Here is a 25,269-nt window from a genome sequence, read left to right as displayed (position 1 = left end):
CCTCTTCACAGGTTAATTTTATTTATAAAGTTATACTTGCATAGCTCAGAGAAAAACTGTACCTTGTATATGCTTAATCTTTTTAAAGCAAATAGAACCTTTAAGTACACTCTTTGGCTTTGGGTAAATAGAAAAAAGGGATTAATAATGCCACACAGCATAGGAATATTAAAATACATTTTCCAGGCTACACATTTTCCAGATAGCACATGTCTGGACCACAGTCTAAACCAGAGATCCATCTCTGTTTAAAGCCTATGTTATATTTTGTAAACAGCTGAGACGAAGGGAATGATAACCTTGGTGACAAGGATGGAATGCATCAGAACATCATGAAGCTTAGTTGTCACCACCACACAAAGCCACCAGAATGGTTTCATAATCTCCTTTGGTTTCATCCTGTCAATTTAAGAACACTAAAATTATTATTACAGTTCTGACTAAAGATTCCGACTAAGATCAAGACCCCATTGTGCTGGACACTGGATATACACCTTGTAAGAGAGACAGTCCCTTCCCCAAACTAAGGCCACACAAGATTAACTCAATGAACTCTGTATGGTCCCACTAAGTTAATGGGACTATTCAGAGTGCATAAAACTAAACACATGAGAGAGTCTTCAGGATCACAGCATACACAGACAAAATACTAGGGTGACCAGACAGCAAGTATGAAAAATTGGGATGGGGGTGGGGAGTAATAGGAGCCTATATAAGAAAAAGATCCAAAAATCAGGACTGTCCCTATAAAATCGGACATCTGGTCACCCTAAAGATAGACAATGGTGGGAACCAGAAAGGATTCATTTTACAGATGGGGCACTGAAGCACAAAGACATTAGGTGATTTGCCTAAGTTGATACAGTAGGTCTATGGCAATGCTGAGACTATCCTGAGTCCCGATCGAGTGCCTTAATCTTCCTACCATAGGTGAAATGGAAAATCACCCTTTAGCAGTGAACATGAATTGTTTATTTAAACTATAATTAATACATATTAAGATTGGACTATTCCTAACTTGTGTTAGCATAGGGTTCTTTTGAAGTAATTTTAGATGTTATGATATTTAATTGCTCACAGAATTCAACAATTTGGAATATGATTTCCACAAGCATCTAATTTATTAAACTCCATGTTTTCTCAAGTGTGACTATGCCTTGCCTGATTCAGATGGCATGTACTATATCAGATTCAATTTTCTAATGCAGTCATGTAATTTTGCATCAAGATAGGATGCAGTGCGATATCATGTGAGACAAAGAATCGTGTGTGTGTGTGTGTGTGTGTATACACACACACACACACACACAAGAATACTAGTAAATTGCATCATTGTACTGTCTGCAGTATTTTATCTGTAAAATGGCAGATACTGGCAAAGATTAATGTGAGTGTTTTAGTTCATGTACTGTATGTTTCCTCTACAATCACTGTGTTTGTTACTGAGAGTATTCAGTAGCTCTCAAAAAGCTATTTGGCAGTGGTACATTTAAATCAGTGAGCTACTAGAAGGAGATTGTTTACATTTTCCATAAGTGCATTCTGGTTTTGCCTTTAAAAAAAGTAAGCCTAAAGACACAAGGACAGATCTGTAGCTGGCATAAGCTGGCATTGCTTAGTGATTTACACCAGCTAAGGGTGTCACCTTTTGAGTTCTGCTGAGGATGCCTTACTGCTCTGGAAATGCAGCTTTTTTCAATGCTAAATTCATTTGTCCTATTTATAGGTATATATTTAATTTAAATTTCAGTAGTTGAATTAGAGAGACAAGTTGGATGAGGTAATATCTGTTCTTGGACCAAATTCTGTTGGTGAGAGGGACAAGCTTTCTAGCCACACAAATCTCTTCTTCAGGTCAGAACTTTGTGGCTAGAAAGCTTGTCCCTCTTACCAACAGAAGTTGGTCCAATAAAAGATGTTACTTCACTCGTCTTGTCTCTAATATCCCGGGACCAGCACAGCTACAACTACATGGCATACAGCAGTAGAATTGGTAATGGAAAAGTGCCAGACTGGCAGCCCTGAAGACCTCTGTCTACCCCCAGAATCCTTACAGCAAGGACAGGGGCGGTGTAAGCATTCCTACCCTGCCCTCCCACTGTGTCTCATGTGGAACCACAGCTAAAAGGAGGAGAGAGTAGTTCAGTCTCTATGTTCACTCAGTCTTTTGGCCACTGGGTCGAAACTGCCAAAAAGTGCTGTATATCGCCATTTGCAATGGCTTTTGTGACACATGCTTATCCACCAGGAAAGGACTCAGGCCTAACACCATTTTCATGTGAGTCACTGAAGAAACATCAGCTACTAATTATTTTTCAACCCCACCTAAATTAAAATTGGTGACCTATAGGATGGCAATAAAGCCCATTACCAGCCTCCTGAGCCAGCCAATTACAATAACATTTTACATTCAGTAGTTGATATAGCTTCAGCTGAAAGGAAAAACATACCAAGATGGCCTGGCAGAGAGGTGTGCCATACAGCTTCTTATAATAGCCCTTGATCTCATTCATGTCAACCTCAGAACGTGAAACCATGACTCTGTTCAGTGTTTTGTGGCGTGTCCCAGAGCCCTGTTAAAAATAAATCATGATTACCTGGGCATACAAAGCATTATTCTTAAATCACGGTGGTACGTGTTTATTTTGACAACCTGAATGATTTTTCACATCAAAAGGAATTGCATGTTAAACAATTGGGGGAAAATGGACTGTTGCAACATAAATCAAAAATAGCTGTGAATTCATCTGACCACCCCCATTTGAATGAGCATGGGGCTCAGGCCCCAGAACCTACATTGCCTCTGATGCCCTCAGATCCTCCCCTTTCAGCCCCCTGACAGTGTGGAGACATGCTGATAAGGCTCCTTTGCTTTCTGCTGGCCGTGGACTGCCCCTTAAAGTGAGGGTTCTCTAGAGAAGCAGATTTCCCTCTGGTGTGTGGAGGTGTAAGTGAAATCTGGCTTGTTTTCAATGTCAGGGAAAGCACAGGCTCTCTATTTATATTTAAAAAAAAAACATGAGGAGGTGTCTTCTCATCTTGATACAATTGGGTTTACATGCATAGCTCCTATGGGAGTTATGTGAGTAAACTCCTAACCACTGGGATGGGGAAACATCCTCATTACAGTGGCCCTTATGGTCTCATGTGAACTCCAAAATTCTACAGTGATGAGGCCTTATAAGTTACTAGATAGATACAGTGTCCACTGGCATGCTCTTAAAGTTCATTCTGGGTGTAGAGACATTATCAGTTCTAGTAGTATTCCCCATTTTATATAGTGTTAATACCACTGAAACCAAATTAACTTTTTAACTGTGTCCATTGTAGATAGGTAGATGCAGATGAGTTCCTATAGAGATAAAGCCCCGAGCCCCTTATACCAGACAGGAAAGTGTATGGAAACTCACTGAATTCTCTTCCCTTTGGCTCCCTCCTGAGGGGCTTTTCATGGCAGGATGCTCTGGCCCAGTTTGTCATCTTATATTAAAAAGTTCTCCCTCCCCAAACAAAAGTTTTTCAGCATACTCTACCTTCATTGCCAAGTTGAGCTTTTCTGCAAAGAAAGCTGGTTTGCTTGTGGCACATTTCACTGCAATGAAACAACGTGACGGAATTAAATATGACACATAAGTAAAGCGCACACGCAAAGTGGGGGAAGGGTACTGTCGTCAGTGCTGAGTTGGGATTTGCAAGCACGAGGTTAAGAAATACGCTGCAGTTTTCAGGTGGCAAAGTGAAGCAGTTTTCTTCCAGCTAGAAACATTATGCAGTGAGCAATTAACTATACCAACCATATGCCTAATATGATGTATTTTAGAGGGTGCTGATAGTACTTTTCCAATTTTTTTTTGTGCCCAAACTAAACCTAGCAAAGGAATAAAGCTAATTGGTGTGTTATGTTTGCACCAAACACTGAGCTGGGTTGGGAGTACAGTAATATATTTCACACCTATGCAGCACTTTGCATCCATAAGTCTCAATGTCTCCTGGAGCTCTCTGGTGCACAAATTACATGCCCACTTCATCACACCTTAGGGAGAATGCAACTCTTCTGTATCACTGGCCAGATCCACTGGCTGGTGTGTGTGGCACAAACATGGTTCTGCCTCATCCCTCCCTCCTTTGAAGTGGGATGTGGACCCAGGAGATGTTAGAAAGGAGATAGCCTTGTCTATCAGCAATTAGCCCAAAGTCACCCAAAGAGTCAATGGCAAAGTTAGAAATAGAATCCAGGTCTCCTGATTCCCAGTCCCATGCTCATTCCACTGAGGTGTGATGTTTTAAGTGAGGATTGTTCAGCCATAGGGTAATCCCCAATGTTGTAGCTCCACCCAGTCTCCCATCATTTGTACTGTGCATGGTGAACAGAAAGTTTAAAGGAAATAACAGACATGCGACAATAAACATCTGCCCTGAGTCTTTACAAAGATATTCTCCTGAGCAGCATCTTAGGTGGATGGTTTGTAATATGTTATCAAAATGTAAAGTAAATCAGTGTGGAGAATAAAAACTTTACAGCCCTGATTTTTATTTACACTGGAGCAACTTTATACCACTCTGGCAGAATAAAGAGCTTTAAAGTGAGTTTAAATTACTTTTATGCTTGCACTTTGGGCCTTTTACACAGCCAGAGCGACTTTAAAGCGACTTTAGTACAAATGAGAATCAGAGTCTATAGGTGGATTTCAACAAAAACATCTGTTTATGAAATGTGCATTTTCACACATTAATTTATATTTTGTATTTATTTGAAACAATTCCTGTTTACTCCATTTTTTTTTCCAGTTGGACTTTTCAAAGTGTCAGATACCAAACTGTCATGTACAGTAGCTATGCTAGTTTTTAATGAAACACAACAGGAGACCAGGATCCCTCCCCATTGGGGCAATGAAAGATAGTTTACTTCTGACATTCATATAGTTAATATGGAAAGAAGCACAGTTTAGAAGCAATGAGTTACTTGGCAAGGGGGATTACATACCAATCGCTGTCAGGCAGTTCTCAATGTCGCCTTTCAGTTCCAGATCCAGTGCCTTGTTCATGTCATGTTGGCTGAATTTGGTATATTTCTGAAAGACTAAACATGGATATCAAGCTTAGTGAAAACTGGGAAAATGCTATGTTCTTGCTCTCTTTATTTTGTTAATGTTAGAAAGTTCTCTGATGTCCACCAACTGGAGTAGACAGTTAGCTAACAGTTTGATGATGTCATCAGAGCAGCAAGAGATATACAGTGTAGGAAATAAGCTACAATTTGAAAAGCTTGCAGCAGCTTTGAGTTTCCAACTTCTGACACAGGAATTGATGTACCTGATCACATGATAGAAAGTGTAGTTATGTTCCAGGCCCATTTAGCCCAATAGCCAGTCTCTGACAGTGGTTAGTATCAGATACTTCAGAGGAAGTGACAAGAAACCCCATAATAGTTAATTATGTGATAACCTGCCCATATGGGAATTGCCTTCCTAACGTCAGTCAGTTAGTGCATTGGATTGTTCCCTGAAGCACAAGTAGTCCTCCAAAAAGCAAGTTAAGACAGATACACATCTACTGCATTTACTTTAGAAGATCCTCAAAATGGGATGCAGTTCAACCCATAATGTGAAGTGTCAACTTTATGCACTGGTTATTGTATACCACCATCCAAAATGTGTGTATTGGGAATATATTTCATAGGAATAACTTATTTCAAGCCTTTGCTGAAATAACCTTCTCATGTGCATGTTTCTGTTCATTGGATTATACAGTATCCATTTACACTGATATAGCATCTGGCTTTGGAAATTGGGGCCCAGTCCAATGTCTTTTAAAGTCAATGGAAAGACTGTTTGATTTTGGTGAGCACTGGTTCACATCCTTAGTTGTTTCAATACTTCTGGCACCTGTTACTCAGATATATGAGAGGTGCATTTTTTAAAATACAGTTCCCCTAAGGCAGAAAGCTTCATTCAACCTACCCCTTCGAAGATGTGGGAAGCTTCTCGTAGTAAGGATGGTAATGAATACATTGATATCTGTTCCTTTTCTTTTCTCTCCTGCTTCATATAAGGCCTATTGTAAAGCACAGAAGTTTATATATTATCCTTATAATGAGACGACCTGGAATATTGTACATCTAATGCTCTCACCCTCAGCCAAACATAGGCCTTTGCACCATTATCTTCATCAAGGACTAAGGACATTTCATACGTAATATAGAAGGACTCACATGTCATAAACCTGTACAGATGATTGTTATTCTTAGCTTTTCCCACTATTACTGCATTATGGGCTAAATTCATAATAGTTTCACAGGCCACTAGACACCTGTGCTTGGCATTTCCAAACATTTTTTAACATGACCATTCCTGAGAGAAGTATGCTGCTGTCAGTGTGGAAAGTACAGGACTGACTGGCTTTCTATTGCTGGACCCAAATGTGAAATTAACTCAGATAAGAATTCCACAGAAATATAATATGGGAAAGCTACACACCAGATCTTCCTTTTCTTTCCATGAGGGCCATTAATGGAAAACCTGAAAAACCAGACTCATCTTCTTCCTTTTCCCCAGCTCTCCAGACATCCTCCACCCACAATAATCACCTGTGGGATGGGACCCCCTATCATGGTTAAATCCATTCAGCAAAGGAATTGCCAATAGTACTCCATTCAGAGCCCAACAATGATGCACTTTAATTGACCTATTGAGATTATATCGAGTGCTGTAATGTACTCCTTCCATTTTAAAGGATGACTGTGCTGTCCTCTCAGCCATGTGTGTGTGTGTGTGTGTGTGTGTTTGAAACAAACACGTGCTAGGAAACTGAACTCAGATACTGTAGGATTGAGCTTTACAATGAGGCCAACCAGCTGGCCTTTATATCAATTTTGAAGCTCTGAATTAGAGTAGTGATGATGTGATTTTACCTACAGGCATAAAAGGTCAGGATAGGCTGCTATTTCAGTGTTGTTGACAAGGGTGTTTGCCCATAATAAAAATCACACTAATCTAGAAGCTGTACTATGGGAAATGATTGTGGTATTTAAACTTTCATTAAAAAGTTTCTAAAATCTGAAGTAATGACATACTAATAAGCATCAAGGAATCTTGAAAGGCCTATGATTACAAAGGTAAAGCTGCAGCTAAAAAGGGAAGTGCTAACAAGTTTCCTTTGGCTAGGATGGTGCAGGTGGTTCTTCCCTCCCATATACGCTTCTTTCCCCTCTCAGAGATTGGTAGATGTATTGTTTTTTATAAATGAAAGGAAGAGGTCATGGGTAACTTATCAACCACACTACAGACCTCTACTTGCTCATGTAATAACAGCTTTCTCCAAGAAAAGAGACTCCGTCGACCCCTAAACTAATAAAGAATCTTGGGTGGGATAGGGAGGACACCAGTACAGCAGATTATATAATGTCCTCAGCTCGAGTGATTGTGCTTGTTACAATCTATGTTGAGCATGGAAAGAAAACAGACAAGACAAAACTTTTCTCAAATAGAGTGCAGAGCCTTTTCTTACCCTGGCATCATTGTCAGCAAGCTCTTCATTCACACGGCCATCTTCATTACGGTCACCCTAAAAATTTTAATTTTCTCACGTTACCATTTTGTTTATATAACCCTGGAATGAATGACATTTCCCATTACGCCATTTTAGCATGAAGTTTGAGAGCACTAAGGTGAAGTTCCAATGGGTAAGTCAATTGCTCTAAGAATGAAATCAAAGCATATGCAAACCAATCGGGATTCCTTTGTTTAGGACCATACCTGAGTAGTGCTTTACTTCTTGAATAATCATATGAACTTCATTGAGATTCCTTGTGAAGTAAGGTACTATTCACCATAAAATAAGGGGTGTCAGAATCTAACCATCAGGTAGAAATTCAGACACTGAACTCATTTTAAGATAGACTTAATAAATTTCATTCTGATCAAGGATTTTATCTCAAGATGATATTTTAAATCTCAATCCTTCATTTTGGGGGGGAAATTTCACACAGATTGTGACATTTTCAGATCCCTGAATCATGGAGTCTGATACCTGTTGACTTTACAAAAAGATTTTATATATCATACCCACTAAATAAATGTTTTATTTAATCTGCTTTTAAATATCTGCATATAGGGCAATTTGTCCACCTTCGACACACTCTGCTTTTATCCAGCCGTATTACTATTAAGAAATATTTCCTGATATATAGTGGAAAGTTTTACGTTCATATTTCTTGGCATTGCTTTTTAACTTGCCATCTTCTGAGATTAAATAATTTCGATGACTTCTATTATTACCTTCAAAATACTTATAAACTCTGATCATGTGAAAAAGTTTAAAAGCAAACAGAAGCCAGTAAAAAAATCAGGATTTTTCTTGTAACTTCTAGTAGGATGAAAACATTATTCTAAATATCAACTTGTTTAAAAAGAAATTTTGCTCCACATAGTAAGATTTCTTTTGGGGGGATTTTTTTAATAAAGAGTAATAAGCAATAAACAAGTCCCCCATGGTTTCTCTGGCTGATGTTCATATGTCATCTAACTCAACCAAGACTATTAACTCTTTCTTAAAAATAAAGTTTATTGAAAGTATTTGAACATGGCATACCTTGGCTAGAGCAAGCAAAGCCTTTTGGAAGTCTCCAGATGTATCTGAGGCAATGTCTTTTGCAAGATCTCTCTTAAGCTCTACAATAAAACAACAAAACAATAAAAAAAAATCCCACAATATTTTTAAAGAATTCTTCCATCTCATTTATAGAAATATTCCCTCCAGTTCCAAATCTCCAACTTAAATATGTGTTTTTATCAATATTGGAATTAGTCATTTTGATTTGGGTCCCATCGTTATCTTTGTAGGAAGCTATCTTTGAGTAATTTTTATGTGCCCTCTCTAATTTGTTTATTATTAAATTGAGATGAACTTTGAAGTCTGGATTCTGATCCAAACATCTAACCTTGGGAATAGAAGGGGGAGGATGGTTTAGGTCCATCTCTTTTTATAAATTCCTTGAGTCACATTTTCCATAAGGAGTCTGGTTTACATGAGAAGAAGCAGGGGACAGTAAGGCTCTCTTGCTGCTTTGGAGTGAAACTTTTTATGCCAGGAATGGAATTTCTCAGACTCATTGGCCATGGATGCTTCAAAATCACCAACACTAGGGAGAGAAACAGCTTGACCGAACATGCTTTTATTCCTTCCACAATGATATGTTCTATTCATGTAATTTTACAACCTATGAATTACCTTCCCTGTAGACTCTGTTGATTTCTCTGATTTCCCTGTTGTTCCTTGAAGCCAGAATCTCAATTAAGGTATCTTCATCAGTTCCAAGCCCCTGTTGGAAAATGGTTGAGCAAATTTTGTCTGACCTTATTTAACTAGGGAAACACAACATCTAGAAGCACAGAACCACATGTGATAACTATAAAATCAATGTCCTTGATTACAGAAGCATAAGTTTTTGGAAGATTATTTCATCTGGGAGCCCAAATACAGTAAGCCAAGACTTCCAGTAAATCAGAAACAATAAGCATTTCACACCATCCTATAAATTATTTTTACTATAGTTCCTCTTTATCATACTTAATGCTACTAATGTCTGAGAGAGGTATTACAAAGACTGAGCAGCTTATAGGTAGGGCTTGCTCTGAGGAAACTGGGTGGAAGGAAATAAAATTCCTTTTTTTTTAAATTAGTAATTTAATAAATGCTATAGGGAAATGACAGAAGTGAAAGAGCACCATTTGTTCAACCCCTGTCAAGGGCTGCATTTGCCACCTGAACTTTAGTTTATGGATTATATTTCCATATGTCTAGTGTTAAATAAGTTTTCTCCATCAGAGTTTTCACTTGGCCTGACTATAACTTTAGTTTTGAATAATTAGTCCATTCTGCTGCTTTGTGGTAGTGTTATATTTTTTTAAAATGTAAGGAGTGGGGCATTTGTTCTTCTTCTGATTCACCTGGGGCAATTCAGAAAGCTTTTTTTCTACATGGAATTTTTCTTGTTTCATCTTCAAAATGAACTGTTCAAGAACCAAATACTGTATTCAAGATGACTGTACACATCAAACTGATGCAAGTAAAATCAGATGTTAACAAACTTGATGAAATAATTATAGTCATGAAGCAAACAAAAGGAAATTATTTAGCAGGTGCAAATCGATAGCTTGGCTTTATTGCACCAGGGTATTAAATAGTCCAGTTTTCAGAGGGTGAAAGTAGAACTATTCATGCTCATACTTTTAACTGATTAGTACTTGCAAGCAATGGATGCATCTTCACAAACTTTTAAATAAATAATACAGATGCTACTCCTGTCTGACGCTTTGAATTTATTGGTGTTCTTATTTGGCACTGCAACCAATATTCGAATCTGAATATAATTGCAGAATATAAGCAAGGATAGCAGCAGAGTTCTTTAAGTTGGGAGTTGTGCTGAAATTTTATTGCCTTACCTTCATAGCGGCCCTGAGCTCCTCAGCATCAAACTGGGCTGGAGTTTTCAACAGAGCCAGGACAACTTCTTCAAGCTGACTTTTGAGGGCTTTTTTCAAAGCTTCTTCCAGAGACTACAAGGAAGGATACACAATTGTAAGCTGGCAAGCTTTAAAGACCCACAGTTCAGAAGCACCCAGAAAATGAATGAGCAGTCCTATTCTACCTCCCTTAGGAAAAATTCACCTTCCATTATAGAAAATCATGTTTTAAACTTTGGGTACTTTGTCTGCTTTTTAGTCATGTTGATGATTCTTTAACTAGCTATTACAAAGTGTTCAGAAGTGCTCTTTCTCCTGCATACCGCACTGAAGACAAAATAAAAGCAAAGCAAACTTTCCAGTTCTTATAAGTAGCTAATATTGTTATTGTGATAGTGACTTGCATAAAACTGCATGGGGGGGGGGGGCTTTTGTGTTTGCCTGGTTAGGAATAAAGAAGTTGGAAACCACCCTATTAAAATGGAGATTTTCCAACAAGCTTGGTACTGGCAAGTGACGTGAGAGATATTGCAAGTTTAGGATTGGTAGTGGATCTTCACATATCCTAGATACCATCTCTTCCTAACTTAAATGCAGTTCTTGATATTTCAGTGTGTGCAAAAATTATAGCCCTATGCCCACCCCCCAAAAAAGCCTGTAATAATTGCTTTAAGAACCTGTCACCTCTTTATTGATACTCCAAACAGGGTACTCTGTTCAGCAACCCCTAAATCAGTGGGGTTGCTAAGGGAGCATTAGATTCAGTAGTCAATATCTGCTGAATTCTGCTTAGTTTCTGATACTCCACCAGCCACTAGAGTACATAGGTCCCTGGAGAATATGCTTTTAGCATTTTAAAAATCTTTCATATTATCAAAATTGAAAATTAAATTTTAGTTTTAAAAAGGGGTGAGATGAATCCTAAGGGTCTTTGTGACTTTGAAACTGTGTTTTAATGTAGGCCTTAATAAAATAAGAGAATTGCAAAACTGGGGCTTCCTCTCTGAGGAGGGGTAAGGCTGTGTAAACCACAGTGAGGTTTGCTGAACAGGAAGACAGAAAACCTAGACAAAAAAAGGCACTTTATTAGAACTGTTTTCTTAGTGGTTCCCTGCAAGCCACTTCAGGGTGAGTAACTTGATTGCTGGTTTCTTTGTGACTTAAAGGCTCAATAATTTAGATATGTTGATTGTTTAAATAATATTTCAGTAAAGTTATGGGCTAGACTGGAGACTTTGTTGAAGGGAGGTGCAGAGCTACAACCTTCTCAAGGAGATACAATGATCCCCGAACTCCCCTGAGCACCAGGGCCAGTAAGGGTGCAGTCTGTAACATCCACTAGGATGGAGCAGCCTGTGCACCAGACCCACTCAATGGGCTGGTGTAGAAGTGAGGCAGAGCCATGATCCTGCCTCTTCCTTGCTCCTTTTGGAATGATACCCCCTCCTGAGCACACATGGAGAAATTCCTCCTGGTTAGGGTTACCATCCGTCCGGGTTTCCCCGGACATGTCCGGCTTTTTCAGCCTTAAATGGCCGTCTGGGGGGGGATTTCTAATGAAGTAGAAATGTCCAGGATTTCCCCCTTCCCCTCCTGCGGAGTGCGGCGCGGTGATTGGACGCTTGGCCTGATTGAAAGCCGCTCGCAGCCACTAGGGCCTCTAGCAGCCAGAGTCCCTCCCCCTCCCCCACTCCCTCCTCCCCTACAGAGCAGCGCAGAAGTGTTTGAGTCCACGTGGAGCCTGCATTTCTCCCTCTGCCGGGTGAGCAAGGGGAGCAGGGCAGGCAGTGGGTGTGTGTGTGTGTGTAGAGGCTGCAGGGCGAGTGGGGAGCAGGGGGCACAGAGGCTGCAGGGGCAGGGGGGTGTAGAGGCTGCAGGGCGAGTGGGGAGCAGGGGGCACAGAGGCTGCAGGGGCGGGGGGGTGCAGAGGCTAAAGGGTGAGGAGGAGCAGGGCAGGCAAGGGCATAGAGGCTGCAGGGGCTGCGGGGCGAGTGGGGAGCAGGGAAGCACTTAGCAACCCCCAACCAAGATCAGAGCGGGAGGGAGGAGGGGGAATGCGGGGTGCTCAGAGGAGGGGGCAGAGTTGGGCAGGGACTTTGGGGAAGGGTTGGAATGGGGGCGGAGAAGGGGTGGGGTTGGGGCAGGGAAGGGGCGGGGAAGGGGCAGGGCCAGGGGCGGGACCGGGGCCCCGTGGAGTGTCTTTTTTAAATGTTTGAATATGGTAACCCTACTCCTGGTTCTCCAAGCACAGATATTGTGATTGGAATTGGACCTTATGTAGGGTTGCCAATTTTGATTGGACGTATTCCTGGAGGTTTCATCATGACATAATATTTAGTTAAATATTAATCTTTAATTCCTGGCAACTCCAGGACAATCCTTGAGAATTGGCAACCCTATCCTTATGCAAGATGCACAAGATTTCTTGCATCCTTCCCCCTGTACACTTGCACAAGGGCTAGCCGCAGCCTGCCCTTTATGTTTGCTTTTCTATATACCATTAGATTGGCAATGCATATAGATACCCAGGATATCATGCTGAGAATTGCTATGTTGGAGCATGATCCTACAAAGTACTAAATGCCTCCAAAATATTAGTGAGAGCTCTCAACTCCCAATGACTCTCAGTGAGCCCTTTGGGGCCTTAAGGTGCTTGGTGATTTGCAGGATTAGAGCCTTGAACTTTACCTCAGAACGATGATGGCCATTAAGTTAAAAGATTAATAGCCTTTGCACATCTGAGTGTGCAGTGTAATTGCAGTACAACATCATCATTCCCAGCCACAGCCTTCAGCAACTACATAGAGAAGATTCCCTATAATATTATGTTTTGGGAAGCTAAAACTGCATGGACTGTTAGGACTAGCTGCAAAAATTGAAAAACTCAAGCTGCATATTAACAGCAGCCTTGTTGTTACTGTACCTTTCCTTTAGACTGCTGGTATGCAGCTTTGATCTGCTGGCGTTGTCCATTGGTTCTTTTAGTCAAGATATCAATGATGGTCGCTTCATCCACACCTGAAAGTGATGGAAATCAAATCTTTGTAAATCATTTTCATAATCCTTCCATTTTGCTTGCCAGTATCTCTAAGTTATGTGTACAAATCATGATTTGTACATTATATTCTCTGAAATCTGTCCTGTTTACACTGCTAGACACATTTACATTTATCCAAGGAGAAAATTTAGTAATTAAATTTACTAAATTGTGATTATAGTCAAGAAAGCAGATAAATAGATTCCTTAAAGGTTGTTGAAATCCGTGCTTGCTATGGTGTCATATACAAAGTCACTGAAATGTTCTGATTAAAGTACCCACACTAGGCCATAGCTAAACAGAATAAATATTATTAGCTATCATGCTCATGTTTAATTTCAGTAAGTCTAATTGAAAAAGATGTCATATTCTGACCAATGTGAAATTCATTAAAGACAAAGAGTAATTGAAAGAGCACATAGCACAGTATAGCAAATTCACATATTCTTAATCTTGGGGACATTTATGGGAATCAAATCAAAATCATTAACTTGGCATGTAATAAAATTCTCCTTCAGTTCTCTAAAGATTACATTTATAATATTGCTACCCTTTGTGCAATAAATGCATGAACTGTTAATGCAGCGTTACAGTCTGAAATTGAAACACAAAGTTAAGAAATCAAAACGTTCAGGTTTTTCCCATATGACACATTCAGAATGCAGTAGTTTTGATAACTCGCTAGTCTTTTAGATATGTATGAGTTTTCTCTGCTGAATGCTGTTACCTCTGGTTCTGTCATTTTATTTAAGGTTATTCATTCTCAACTTCCCTGGGGAAAAATCCTAATTCTGTACTTGTATGTCATATTTTTACTCTTCTTACCCTTAGCAGTTATAGCTTTGTCCAATGCGGCAGCATCAGATGATGGATTGAAGTTAGGATAGGTATGGACTGCGGATCCACCTTTTGAAGTTTTCTAAAAGAAACAGAATTTGGTCATTTCACAGAGACTCATTTTATGCCAAGAAGCAGCTCATGTGAGTTTCCTAATTGGGAGAACTGTACTACTCTGTACCATTATCAAGGAAGGGAATGTTATCCCTTTGTAACCCTATTATTAAAGAAGGGAAAGGGTAGAGCACAAGGCTATTTAGTTATATAATTACCAGCCCTATCACTGACTTGCTATGACCTTGGGCAAGTGATGTAGGATCTGGTTTTGGTCCAACAACGCCAGTGCACCAGGAGCAACCCCACCGAAGTCAGTGTGAGATTAATAGTTACCTAGCTCTCAGAGGTGGGGGGAAGCTTTATTAATTAATGTGTAAAATGCTTTGAAATCCTAGGATGAAATAAAATATATAAGTGTAAACTATTGGTATTCAAATCTGTTTGGGTGTGAGGTCTGATAGCGAATTATACTACTACATCAGTTGGGTCAAATGCTAATATCTGAATTTTCATAGAATTAATCATCTGTTCTCTGTGTCTTCAGTCTTATCTCCTGCCTTTTCTCTCTGATTAAGGAAGAAGATACAAGAAGCAAGGTGTACATTGTGATGCATAGGGCAAAATGAACTACCTAATATACTTGAAGTGCTGATATCTCACTAAGCAACTGTGTGGATGGCCTACTTCCATAATTATATCATTATGTGTGTTTATTAACATACACATGTAATTTGGCAAAGCTAGACTAGGGAGCGTCGCATGTACTTAATACTATTAAATGTGCACTAGAATCATTGTTGGTAGATGTGGCACATTAAGAGGAGGCACTGCCTACTTCAGTGCCCCAAGGTCTTAGACATGCGCCATGATTTAATTTTTACTTTGGCTGCCATTGCGAATCTTTTGAGCCAAAGCAACTGCTCATGAAAAGAATTCCAGGCTGTAATGATGCAACTGGGGCTGCCATGCTGGCGAAAAGGGAGTCTGACCAGAAGGCCGCTGTGCTCAGGCAGTCCCTGGATGGAAAGGCTGCAGGACTGGGGTTCCACAAAATGGTTTAAAGCCACCTTAGCCCACCATCTGCCCCGAACACAACTCAGCCAGCACAGAGGAGCCAGACCAGAACTCCCAACTTCACACTATTACAATCTTTCCTAGGTTCCTTTCCTCTCCTATTTCATCAAGGAATGTTACTTTCCACGTATACTGTGACTTCTCACTGGTGTATCACTTTATTTTTTACTGACACTGACATCCATTAGGTTATCAGAATCCTCCTTGTTGTATCAACAATGTTTCTTATCTCTGTATCATCAGAATTTTTTAAAATGATGCAACATATTTCTGTTTTGCAAATCTTTCCGGTATCATTGATGAGACTAGGTCCCAGTATTTATTGTTTGAGATCCCATTTGTTATAATATTCAGTGACCCTTCCCACCCTAATCATTTTTTATCCAAATCATACCATATCTGCATGAGAACAAAGAACTTATTTTGATTGAATCAGTTCCTCCTTCACATTACTAGTCTCAGACTTAGTTTCCTATGTTTGTTTGTTTTGTTTGTTTTTAAATTTTCATGGCACTAGGAGTCCCTGTGTCCTCTTTAAATGTCATTTAATCCTGATAGTCTTATGTGTCCATATTCCTTTGTGTGGCAGATGGACTCATTTTAGCTTTGCTTCTTATAGTATCAATGGCTGGCTACAGAGAATGACATTTCATTATAGTAACTGAAATGGTTGTCCCAAATGTGTGTTGGATACAAACTGGTAACTAAATGTTTGTGTGTGTAAATAAGAATAATATCTGTTATCTGATACTGGACTTGCATCATAGACATATGCTAGTAGTGCCTAGTGTAAAATCCTGGCCCCAATTAAGTTAATGAGAATTTTGCCATTGTCTTAAATAAGGAATGATTTCATCCCTTACGTATATAAGAAAATACAGATTGATTCCAACATTTTAGAAATCTGTGCTGATGTTTTTAACTGTGTTTCTAAAGTCATTTGTATGTGAAAGTTAAACTCTTGGGAGGTTGCAGTACTTACAATGCACTCCTGCTCCTCATTGTCCATAAACCAGGCCTGCTTCAGAAATGCTTGCACCATCGCCATGTTGACCCAAGTTTCTGGAGACAGAAAATGAAATATTAGAAAACAAAATTTGTTTTTCATCACCTTTATCCTCATGGCATCCCAAAGGATTTTACAAGCAAGAGACCCAATCCTGGAGTTGCTAAACTCCTGTTGACTACAGTGGAAGGCTGAGTAATGTTTGCAAATTCAGGCACAATGAGTTGCAAGTGAATGTGTAAGATATATGTGGTAGCCCTTACGGCATTAAGCAATTGCTCACACACAGCCTTAGCCTTTAGAAACAGAGGAGATCAGACCAGTGTTCCAACTAGTTTGGCATCCTGTTTACAATAGTGGTCAATATCAGCAGTTCCAAAGGAAAAAGCAAGAAACCCACAGAAAAATTTCTTCCTTGACCCCCCCACTAGTTAAAAGTTGGCTTCAAGGGTTTGTAGCCTTTCAAAAGTTATTGTTATAATGCTGGGTTCTTCATAGCCATATAAACGTATAATTCTTTTATGAATTCTGCTAAGCTCTTATATACTGTGTAAAAAGTATTCTTTTAGCCGCTTTAAATTTGCTATCTTTCAATTTCACTGAATGTCTCCTTGCTCTTGTATTATAAGAAGGTGAATTCAGTGCCTAGTCTACCTTGTCCATACCATTCCTTACTCTGAATACTTCAATCATGACCCCTCTTATTCATCCTCTCCAGTTTTTAGAGACAAGGGAGTATTTTCTACAACAGAAGAAGAAAATTGAAAATAGTAAATCTCATCTATTCTTTTTCCCCAATCAAAAATGTATTGGGCCAGAATGAATGTGTGGTATTTTATAGTACATTCATGATTCACTTTTGTTTGGCTTTTGAGTACATTAGAACTGGGTTTTTTATTATATACTGTGTGTGATCTGAATTGTTGTTTATCAGATTTTAACTTTGTGGCATCATGAGTGCCTCAATGAGGGAGCACTTTCCACTGTGTGTGTGTGTGTGTGTGTAATATGTCTTTCTAATGGATAGGATTTCAGATAAGCATGCTAGAGAGTATTAAACCACTGGGAAAAGATACAATTAGTGTTCTCAGCCTCCTACCCACAAAAAAATATAGAATTAAAGGCTGCAGCTCCATCCTTATCCTACCTTATTGTGCCTATAAGGGATTCATTAATAGGGCTTGGTTGAATCCTGCTTTAAGTAAATGGAGACAAATGACCATTTCAGGATCAGCTTACATTCAAAGAGTAATTAATGTGTGGTACTCACTATAAAACACAGCACTTGAAACATAGATATATTATAAAAGAGGGGATAGATGGGTATGTAAGCCACACCTAGCTTCATTTTAGCTCAGACTGTTGATATTAAATAAAGGGTTCGATCAGATCCTACTGTAGCACAGTAAGAAACAGTATCTAAATAAAGTATCCTATAGACTTATGTTAGGAAAACAAATCAGACTAGAGGATGTCTGAAAATAGAACTTTTGATAGAATGTATAATGTTGAAGCTGAAGATTTGATTTGATTTTTGCTAAAATCCCCGTCACCTGGATCACCTGCATCTCCTGGGTATAACGCTGAGGCTCTAAGATTGATGTATAATACTGAAAGGATTGAAAAACAATGTGGGATTTGGGGATGTAAGGAATTCTAAGAGAGCTGGTAAAAAATTGGAATTTCCATCTTGTAAGAATTCTAAAATTTTGAATTTTCAATTTAAAAAAATAAAAAATGTTTATGGAACGGACAAATTTCAGAAAAAAATCTATTTGGAAATGTCAACACATTTTATTCTAGCCTTATTCGATATGGAAATGTGTTTGCCTGAGCTGCCATGGTACGTAATAGGAGTAGTAGTTTGGGTGCCTCAGACATCTGTTCTCCTCTATGTGCTGGGCTCACACTACATCTCTGGCCATACTACATCTCTCATCAGGCACTAATGTCATGTTACTTTCCTTCTTCACAGTGTCAGTTCAACCAGAATGGAGACCATAGAGCATCATAGGAGATGCTGTTCAGCCCAAGGAGCCAGCCCATAAATGAGAATGGGGGCACAATAAACCTGAACTACAACTCTCATGAGACGCCACAGCAGCTCAGACAGACACAGATTAATGTCAAACTGACCTAAAACTAAACGTTTCAATTTGATTCAAGAAACTGAAATGTTTTGATTTGGGGCAGCTTGACCTAAAACAAAATGCACCTCTACCTCGATATAACGCTGTCCTCGGGAGCCAAAAAAATCTTACCGCGTTATAGGTGAAACTGTGTTATATCGAACTTGCTTTGATCCACCGGAGTGCGCAGCCCTGCACCTCCCGGAGCACTGCTTTACCATGTTATATCTGAATTCGTGTTATATCGGGTTGTGTTATATTGGGGTAGAAGTGTACTTAATTTCAATTTTCCTGATGGAAAATTGCAGTTTTCTATGCCAAATACTGATTTTGCAGCAGTTCCATTTTCCATTAAAAAACATTTCTATGGAATAGAACGTAATGGCCATACTGGGTCAGACCAAAGGTTCATCTAGCACAGGATCCTGTCTTCCAACAGTGGCCAAAGTCAGGTGCCCCAGAGGGAATGAACAGAACATGTAATCATCAAGTGATACATCCCCCTGTCAATATTCCTAGCTTCTGGCAAACAGAGATTAGGGACACCATCCTTGTCCATTCTGGCTAATAGCCATTGATGGACCTATCCTCCATGAATTTATCTTTTTCTTTTTTGAACTCTGTTATGGTCTTGGCCTTCACATCCTGAGCAGAGCAGAATATTCCCGAGCAGAGCTAATTTTAAGCATTTATAATAACTTGTAGGTGAAGGATAGTATATTAGCTTTGCATTTGGAATATCTTCTCTTTTGACAGTATCTCATAGCTTTAGCATCCCGTGTCAAACCTACGGCCACATTCTTGCTACGGACGCCTGCATGACTCACTTTTATTCCAGTAGGAATCTTGGGCCATGGAACAAGCATAAGGCCACCCTACAGTTGGTGAAAGTAGGACACACACTTTTGTCCTATTCATGTCCTATGGTTCAATGAAAAAAAAAACACAGGCCCATTTCAATGCCTGAATACCTGATTGGATAAATAATCTAAAAGGAAACTTAATTTTTAATCATAAAAATCTTGTGTGGTTGAAAAGGACGATGGTCCCCAGCCTCAGTTCTAGCTGAACAGCTTTCACATTTATGCACCCCTCACCCTAGTTGAGGGCCAGTAGAGCAACCCTAATGTTGGTATTAATTAAGGACCATACCAATAATAAATAGAGCGGTTGCAGTGGCTCTTATGCCATCCCCCATCCTGGTTGCTCAAATATGGGGAGTGGTCAGGGAAGAGGTGTGGCTGGTGGTTCCCAGATGCTTTCTCAGTCCCTTAGGTGACTGCCCTGTGCACAGCAAGCCCATGATCAAGAAAGTACAATGGTAACTTAAAACCGCTTTTGCAATACCACTCCTGAGTTGCACTCTGTGCTCCCGAATATGAGCCGTAATCTCTAGTGTACCCTAAATGAAATGGGAATGTATCAATCATTTAATTACAGTTAGAAGTTCTTGGGCTGGATTCTCTCTCCCAGTCTCTGACACTCTGTTTCCTGAGAGGCACAAAGGGACTGGAATCTGGCCACAGCTGCCCCACTGAGAATCTCAGAGAGCAGGGGAACTTCTAGTTGGCATAAAGTTGGTGGAGATGGCTTCTACACCAACCACTCCCCCCCCCCCACTACACATACACACATACCCTGGTCTAGAGGTTGTGATGCAGGTAAGGAGGGGCCAGTTAGAGCACAGCTCTGCTCTTCAAATTTTCAGCCAGTGTAAGTCCATTCAGGACCCATAGGCAGTTGCTATAAACCCCTAGGCTGCTCTAATTTCCATCGAGGCTGAGTAGACATGGCATAAGATTCAGGTAGCCATAACTAACTGATTCCCTTTATGGTCCCTCCCTCCTTTGTCAGCCTGATCTTGGTGCAGGAGGAAGTCTAGTCCCTCATTTCCCTTTTCCATACAGACATTTTGGCAAACAAATCCATCCATTTTCTTCTAGTAAACTACTAGCAGTTTCGGTTTTTTTTGTTTTTGTTTGTTTTTAATTCTACAAGGTAAACAGCACTCTGGCAGGGTTAAATACCTTACTCTGATTGCTCTTTGGTTTGTTCTGTTGGTTCAGAGGGTTAAGAAATAAGTGAGTCTACATGATGAAATTCCTTATCGGCCCAGTTTAAACAAAGTATATTGATTGGAGCAACATGATAGCTTACTATAAGTGATAATAAAAGATTGCAAGAGTGCAGGAAGACACGTCCAGGGTCTCTGAGCACACTCTTGAGAATGAGAAGCCTAATTTAGCAGGAGAAGTGAGTAAGAGAGGATTTGAATTTGCTATCAAGAGAAATGGAGAAGCTGGCTGGACTCTTGCCAGGATCACTAAGGAGAGGTGCCTTCTCCTAAACTTCCCTCCACTCCCAAGCTCAGGCTGGGACTCCATCTAGAAATGACCAAGATGGAAAGGGAGAAAAAGTGGCCAAGCTGCAGGTACCATAGGGGGAGAGACATTTCTTCCTGCTTCTAATAAGTACCTGGAAAGTTATTTGACTGATTATCAGAAGGCTGGCAAGAATTTGTCCCACTATCCAAAAGCTGAATCTCTGTAGTAATATTAAACAGCAGCTAAATACTTTTTAATTTTTGTCTCTGGAAACAACAAGAGATTGAATTTGATCTTACATTGTTTTTTTACACTCCATTGACTTCAGTGGAATTACTTGTGATTCACACTGCTGTGAGACTGGAATCAAGCCAAACCTTTGCATACCACATTTCATATGGGGGTTTGCCTCTCCAGGAACTATATTAGATGGACCAGCATGACTGATTTTATAGACTCATTAAGTTGGTCTTGAGAGTCTATTAACATTGTTAAACCCTATTAGCAAAAAGTTTTGATAGTGTAGACATCAGAAGTGTTTGTGTACCTATTGTCCATGCCTCCTGTACATTCCTGCCAACACCCAGGAAATAGTGCTTCATTCTTATATGTACCAAAAGCTTGAAAAACTTGTCCTCAGGACACACAAGAACTACAGAGAGGTGAGAAACGGCCTCACCCTTGGAGAAAAAATTAATGGAAAGTCTGAGCAGACCAAGAACCAGATTCTGCAGCACTTACTCATACTGAGTTGCTCTTATATCAGTGTTTAATTATAAAAGCAGATTGTTTTTGTAGCTATCTCATTAAGACTATCACTGAGGTTTCTTTTTCACTTACAGCTGAAGTTTGTGAAACAATGAATACTGTTTTTAAGCAGCTAACTATTGTCAAAGTAAAAGCAGTTTTAAAAAATCATTTCCATATAAGGTATTAGTTTCCTGTTATTCATAGTTTTGCTGTAAAAATAACTTTCCATGGTAACCCATTAAAAAACAGAAACCAGCTAACTCCAAACAAATGTGCTCTCCAATCCTTAATATTTATTCAAGATTTCTTGTGCACCTCAAGTAAAGAAAAATAGTGACAGTTCCAACCCCTGAATGTAAATGCAATACTTTAAGAACTGACCACACCCATTCATGCCTGTGCCAACCAAAACAATCTGCAGAAAACTGCACAAAATCATTTGGTAAATGTAGTACATATTTATTAAAGTTTGCTAAATCAACACAGACCCACAAAGAACTAAAAAATGCATACCTTTTGCTTCACACAGCTAAAAAAGTGTTACTTCTCTGGAAGCTGCAGTCTAGAAGAGGAAAGCCTAAGGCTTGTGATTTTTATAAAGACGTTGGGTAACCACACCTAGCAACCAGAGAATATTTCTAGGACTCCAATGATTGGCTGATGGTTGTTTGAATGCTAAATATGGGCTCTATCCAAAACACACACACACACACAAATGCCTTGCAAAACCATTCACTGGAGTTAACTAAGAGCAGATTTCAGAGTGAAAGAAAGAATGACAGAAATGTTTTGGTACTGTAATTTTTTTTACACCTCTGGGGTCAGATTCTCTGCTGGTGTAAACTGGGATCGGTTCATTGAAGTCAATAGATTTTAAACCAGTGTGAGATAAAAAATAAAGCTCAATGCTAAATAAAATCTTAATCCTTTCACATTTTGACACATCTGATTGTACAACTAAAAAATCAAAACAGAAAGCAGCAGCACTTTAGTCTGAGGAGTCCGACTAGCAGGGAGTCTGAGAAAGGGATAAGAACAGCAGATGTCTTCAATGCGAACTGGTGGCCATCGACCTTGCCTTCACTGGGGTTGATCATAGCAGAAATGGGCCAGTATCCATCGTTGATTTTTTCAATCTCACATCTTAGTAGGTGCAAAAGTTATAATATTGCCCGTGGTCATTTTAGAGAACCAAGATGTAATAACAGGCAGGTTTAATGGATGTCCCATAAGTGGTATTTTTAAACATACAAATGGGCCTGAGCTGCAACATTCAGATTTAGCTCTGACTTCAAAGTGTGAGGGATTTGGTTCTGCACACAGAGGGACCAGCTACAATGGATAGGCAATTGGTGTGCTGTGCCTACTGCCTATCATGCTGACCTGTAGTGTCTCATCATGTTCTTATGATCCCCTGTCTGTCTGTATCCACCTGTTTCTTGTTTTATTTTTATTTATAAGCTCTTTGGAGGCAGGAACCAGCTTTTTTTTCTGTGTTTGCACAGGACCTAACTCAAGTCTTAGTTCATGACTGGGGCTCCTATACCCTACTGCAGTACAAATAATTGATGATAATGCAATTGAAATCCATATACAAGTCTGGATTTTGACCTCAAATCCCTCTCAGATTTGCCAGAGTTTGAATGTTTTCATATTTGGGTGTGTTCTGTTTTGGGGTCCATCTTTAGTAAGAAAGTGCATGGAAGATGGAAGGGTAAGGATTTTGTTCCCAGAGAACCCACAGTGATTCAATGTTTTTATAAGGCACTAGCAAAATATTACCTAATAGCAAGTCAATCAAGAGAGAAAGAGACATAAGCCAATGCAAAAATTTATGCAATGCAAAAATAAATACAGTGGGACTCGGTTTGAAATGTTCCTTAAAGAAATGTATGGAAAAGTATGAAATGCAACCAAATCTACAATTTGCATATTGGTAGATCTTGTTCATATCTGAAATGAGGCAAACAAGTTCGATAGCTGAGATGTGAACAAAATGAGATGTACTGTCATTAAATTTAAAACAAAAGCTAGAAAAGCTAATATGGAAAGTTCAGATTACCCCCATTATTTATTTCTTTTTTTAAGAATAAAAGAATAAGTTTCTGCCTTCCATCTGGATTGGAGGCTTTAAACCAGAAAGGTGAACAGTTAGTAAAATTAGGTTGTATTCTCATAAACTAGGCCACATCCATAATGCCTCATGCATATGAGATATAAAAATATAGACTGTTGGTTAGAGTGAAGTGCAGTTTTCTTCTGAATGAGATTCATTGAAGCATGATTTGCTTTGGCGCTAGAGGTGGCAAGAAAGATCTGGATAGGCTTGGTGAAGGCATTACCCTTCAGAAAGGAGCAAAGATTTTTTGAATAAATCAACAGGGATATATTTGCTAAAACAAGAGTTTATACTGTGATGTAGGGTGAAGGAATCAAAGATTCATAGTCATTGAAAATGTCATCTAGACCATTCTCCTGCCAGTGAATGACTGTCCTGAATGGGAAGTGATCACGTTCTATCCTTTGTATTTTTAAATGTCTCAAGATTCAAAGCAGCAACCCTATTTTGTAGCAAACATCTTTTCTAACCCAATATTCACTGACTGGTTTAGTCAGTTTTTCCACTTTTTTCCCCTCTATTTCATCATGCTGCTGAAAAGCCAGGAGAGCAAGATTTCAGAGCTACTGAAAGAGACACGCTCAGTCTAAAAACAAAGAAAGAAAATGTGACCACCCATAGAGGAATCACAGACACAATGTGCAGTTCCAGGTATAAGAACGTAATGGAATCCCAAAATTCTGGTTTCAGCAACAACAGTAGGTGCTGAGCTCTCCATGAGTCTCTCTGAAGTTAACACTGCAACATTTGAGACCCTCTCTACTTAGTGTATTATATTGGTGGAGGCAAAAACATTTCCGTTTGGAAATTCAGAGGCTTGCAACATCCTGAGCTATATGTGTCATTATAACTAAGGACAAAACTGTAAATGGCCTTTTTGTGGCTGTGCACTTGGAAGGGGGAGGGAGTAAAAAGCCACTCCTCAATTTACGGGGCTTGTGTAAGGGCCAGCCAGAATCGCAGTCCCAGTGCTCAGGGAAGTGCAGAGGCTGCTACCAAGTTCCATTGAGGAGCAACTCACCCAAAAGAAGGCAATAAATGAAGATGTCACAGATTACACTCCCGCACCCCAATGTACCAAGAATGCTCCTGCGGCAGCAATGCAAGTTCATTCATGCAACAATTTAGTCCTTAGTATTTATGTTACAGAGGGACCCAGCAGTCTCAATCATGACTGGAGTCCCCTTAGGCTAGCTGCAGTACGGTCCCTCCCCAAGAAATCTCAAACATTGTACCAGTGGCTACTCTTTGGTATCGGAATACAAAAAAGGCCCACTCTTAGGAGTAAATTCTGCTAGTCCTTCATGGCAGGACCTATGGGTGGAGGTTTCAGTGAGTTTCTTCCCAGTATACATACCGACTTCCAGCAGCAGCAGGCACTACAGGGAACACAACATTTCTGAAGCAGAAATAAAGTCTGCTGCTGAATGCCCTAGAGCTTTTGTGAATCATTCTGCTTCCATCTGCACTATG

At 39.6% G+C, this 25,269-nt stretch overlaps 2 protein-coding genes and 1 long non-coding RNA gene across 5 annotated transcripts in view; 2 read left to right on the top strand and 1 right to left on the bottom strand.

The window, feature by feature from the left end:
• ANXA1 (annexin A1) lies at positions 1 to 25,174 on the bottom strand. 2 transcript variants are annotated; one of them, XM_065549407.1, is made up of 13 exons: positions 25,154 to 25,174; positions 16,451 to 16,530; positions 14,326 to 14,419; positions 13,387 to 13,481; positions 10,443 to 10,556; positions 9,229 to 9,319; positions 8,590 to 8,669; positions 7,507 to 7,563; positions 5,961 to 6,054; positions 4,985 to 5,080; positions 3,534 to 3,592; positions 2,451 to 2,573; positions 1 to 399 (listed from the first exon to the last, which is right to left on the bottom strand). In XM_065549407.1, exons 2-13 carry the CDS (start codon positions 16,514 to 16,516, stop codon positions 340 to 342), a joined length of 1,029 nt encoding a protein of 342 aa, XP_065405479.1. In that variant the 5' UTR covers positions 16,517 to 16,530; positions 25,154 to 25,174; the 3' UTR covers positions 1 to 339. The 2 variants fall into 2 exon arrangements, with proteins under 2 accessions (XP_065405479.1, XP_005297802.1); XM_005297745.4 differs by lacking the exon at positions 25,154 to 25,174 and adding an exon at positions 22,191 to 22,366.
• Positions 1 to 25,269, top strand: part of LOC122173758 (golgin subfamily A member 6-like protein 22) — a 95,532-nt gene that overhangs the window by 4,445 nt on the left and 65,818 nt on the right. The gene's annotated exons all lie outside the window — the stretch shown is intronic.
• Positions 14,351 to 16,371, top strand: LOC135972232 (uncharacterized). Its single transcript, XR_010588641.1, has 2 exons — positions 14,351 to 14,480; positions 14,970 to 16,371. It is a non-coding gene; the product is annotated as an uncharacterized LOC135972232 (long non-coding RNA).

The sequence above is a fragment of the Chrysemys picta genome, chromosome 6 (assembly GCF_011386835.1).
Source record: "Chrysemys picta bellii isolate R12L10 chromosome 6, ASM1138683v2, whole genome shotgun sequence".
NCBI lineage: Eukaryota > Metazoa > Chordata > Testudines > Emydidae > Chrysemys > Chrysemys picta.
The sequence above is the reverse complement of the archived record's forward strand: the minus strand, read 5'-3'. Positions and strand labels throughout refer to the sequence as shown.

What these genes read in the sequence shown, in the direction of transcription:
- ANXA1 (XM_065549407.1), bottom strand. Translation starts at nt 16,516, where the DNA reads ATGGCGATGGTGCAAGCATTTCTGAAGCAGGCCTGGTTTATGGACAAT. An exon ending in ATGAGGAGCAGGAGTGCATT is followed by an intron (nt 14,420 to 16,450) that starts GTAAGTACTGCA and finishes TGTTTCTTTTAG; the next exon opens with AAAACTTCAAAAGGTGGATC. An exon ending in CTTCCCACATCTTCGAAGGG is followed by an intron (nt 5,081 to 5,960) that starts GTAGGTTGAATG and finishes ATCCATGTTTAG; the next exon opens with TCTTTCAGAAATATACCAAA.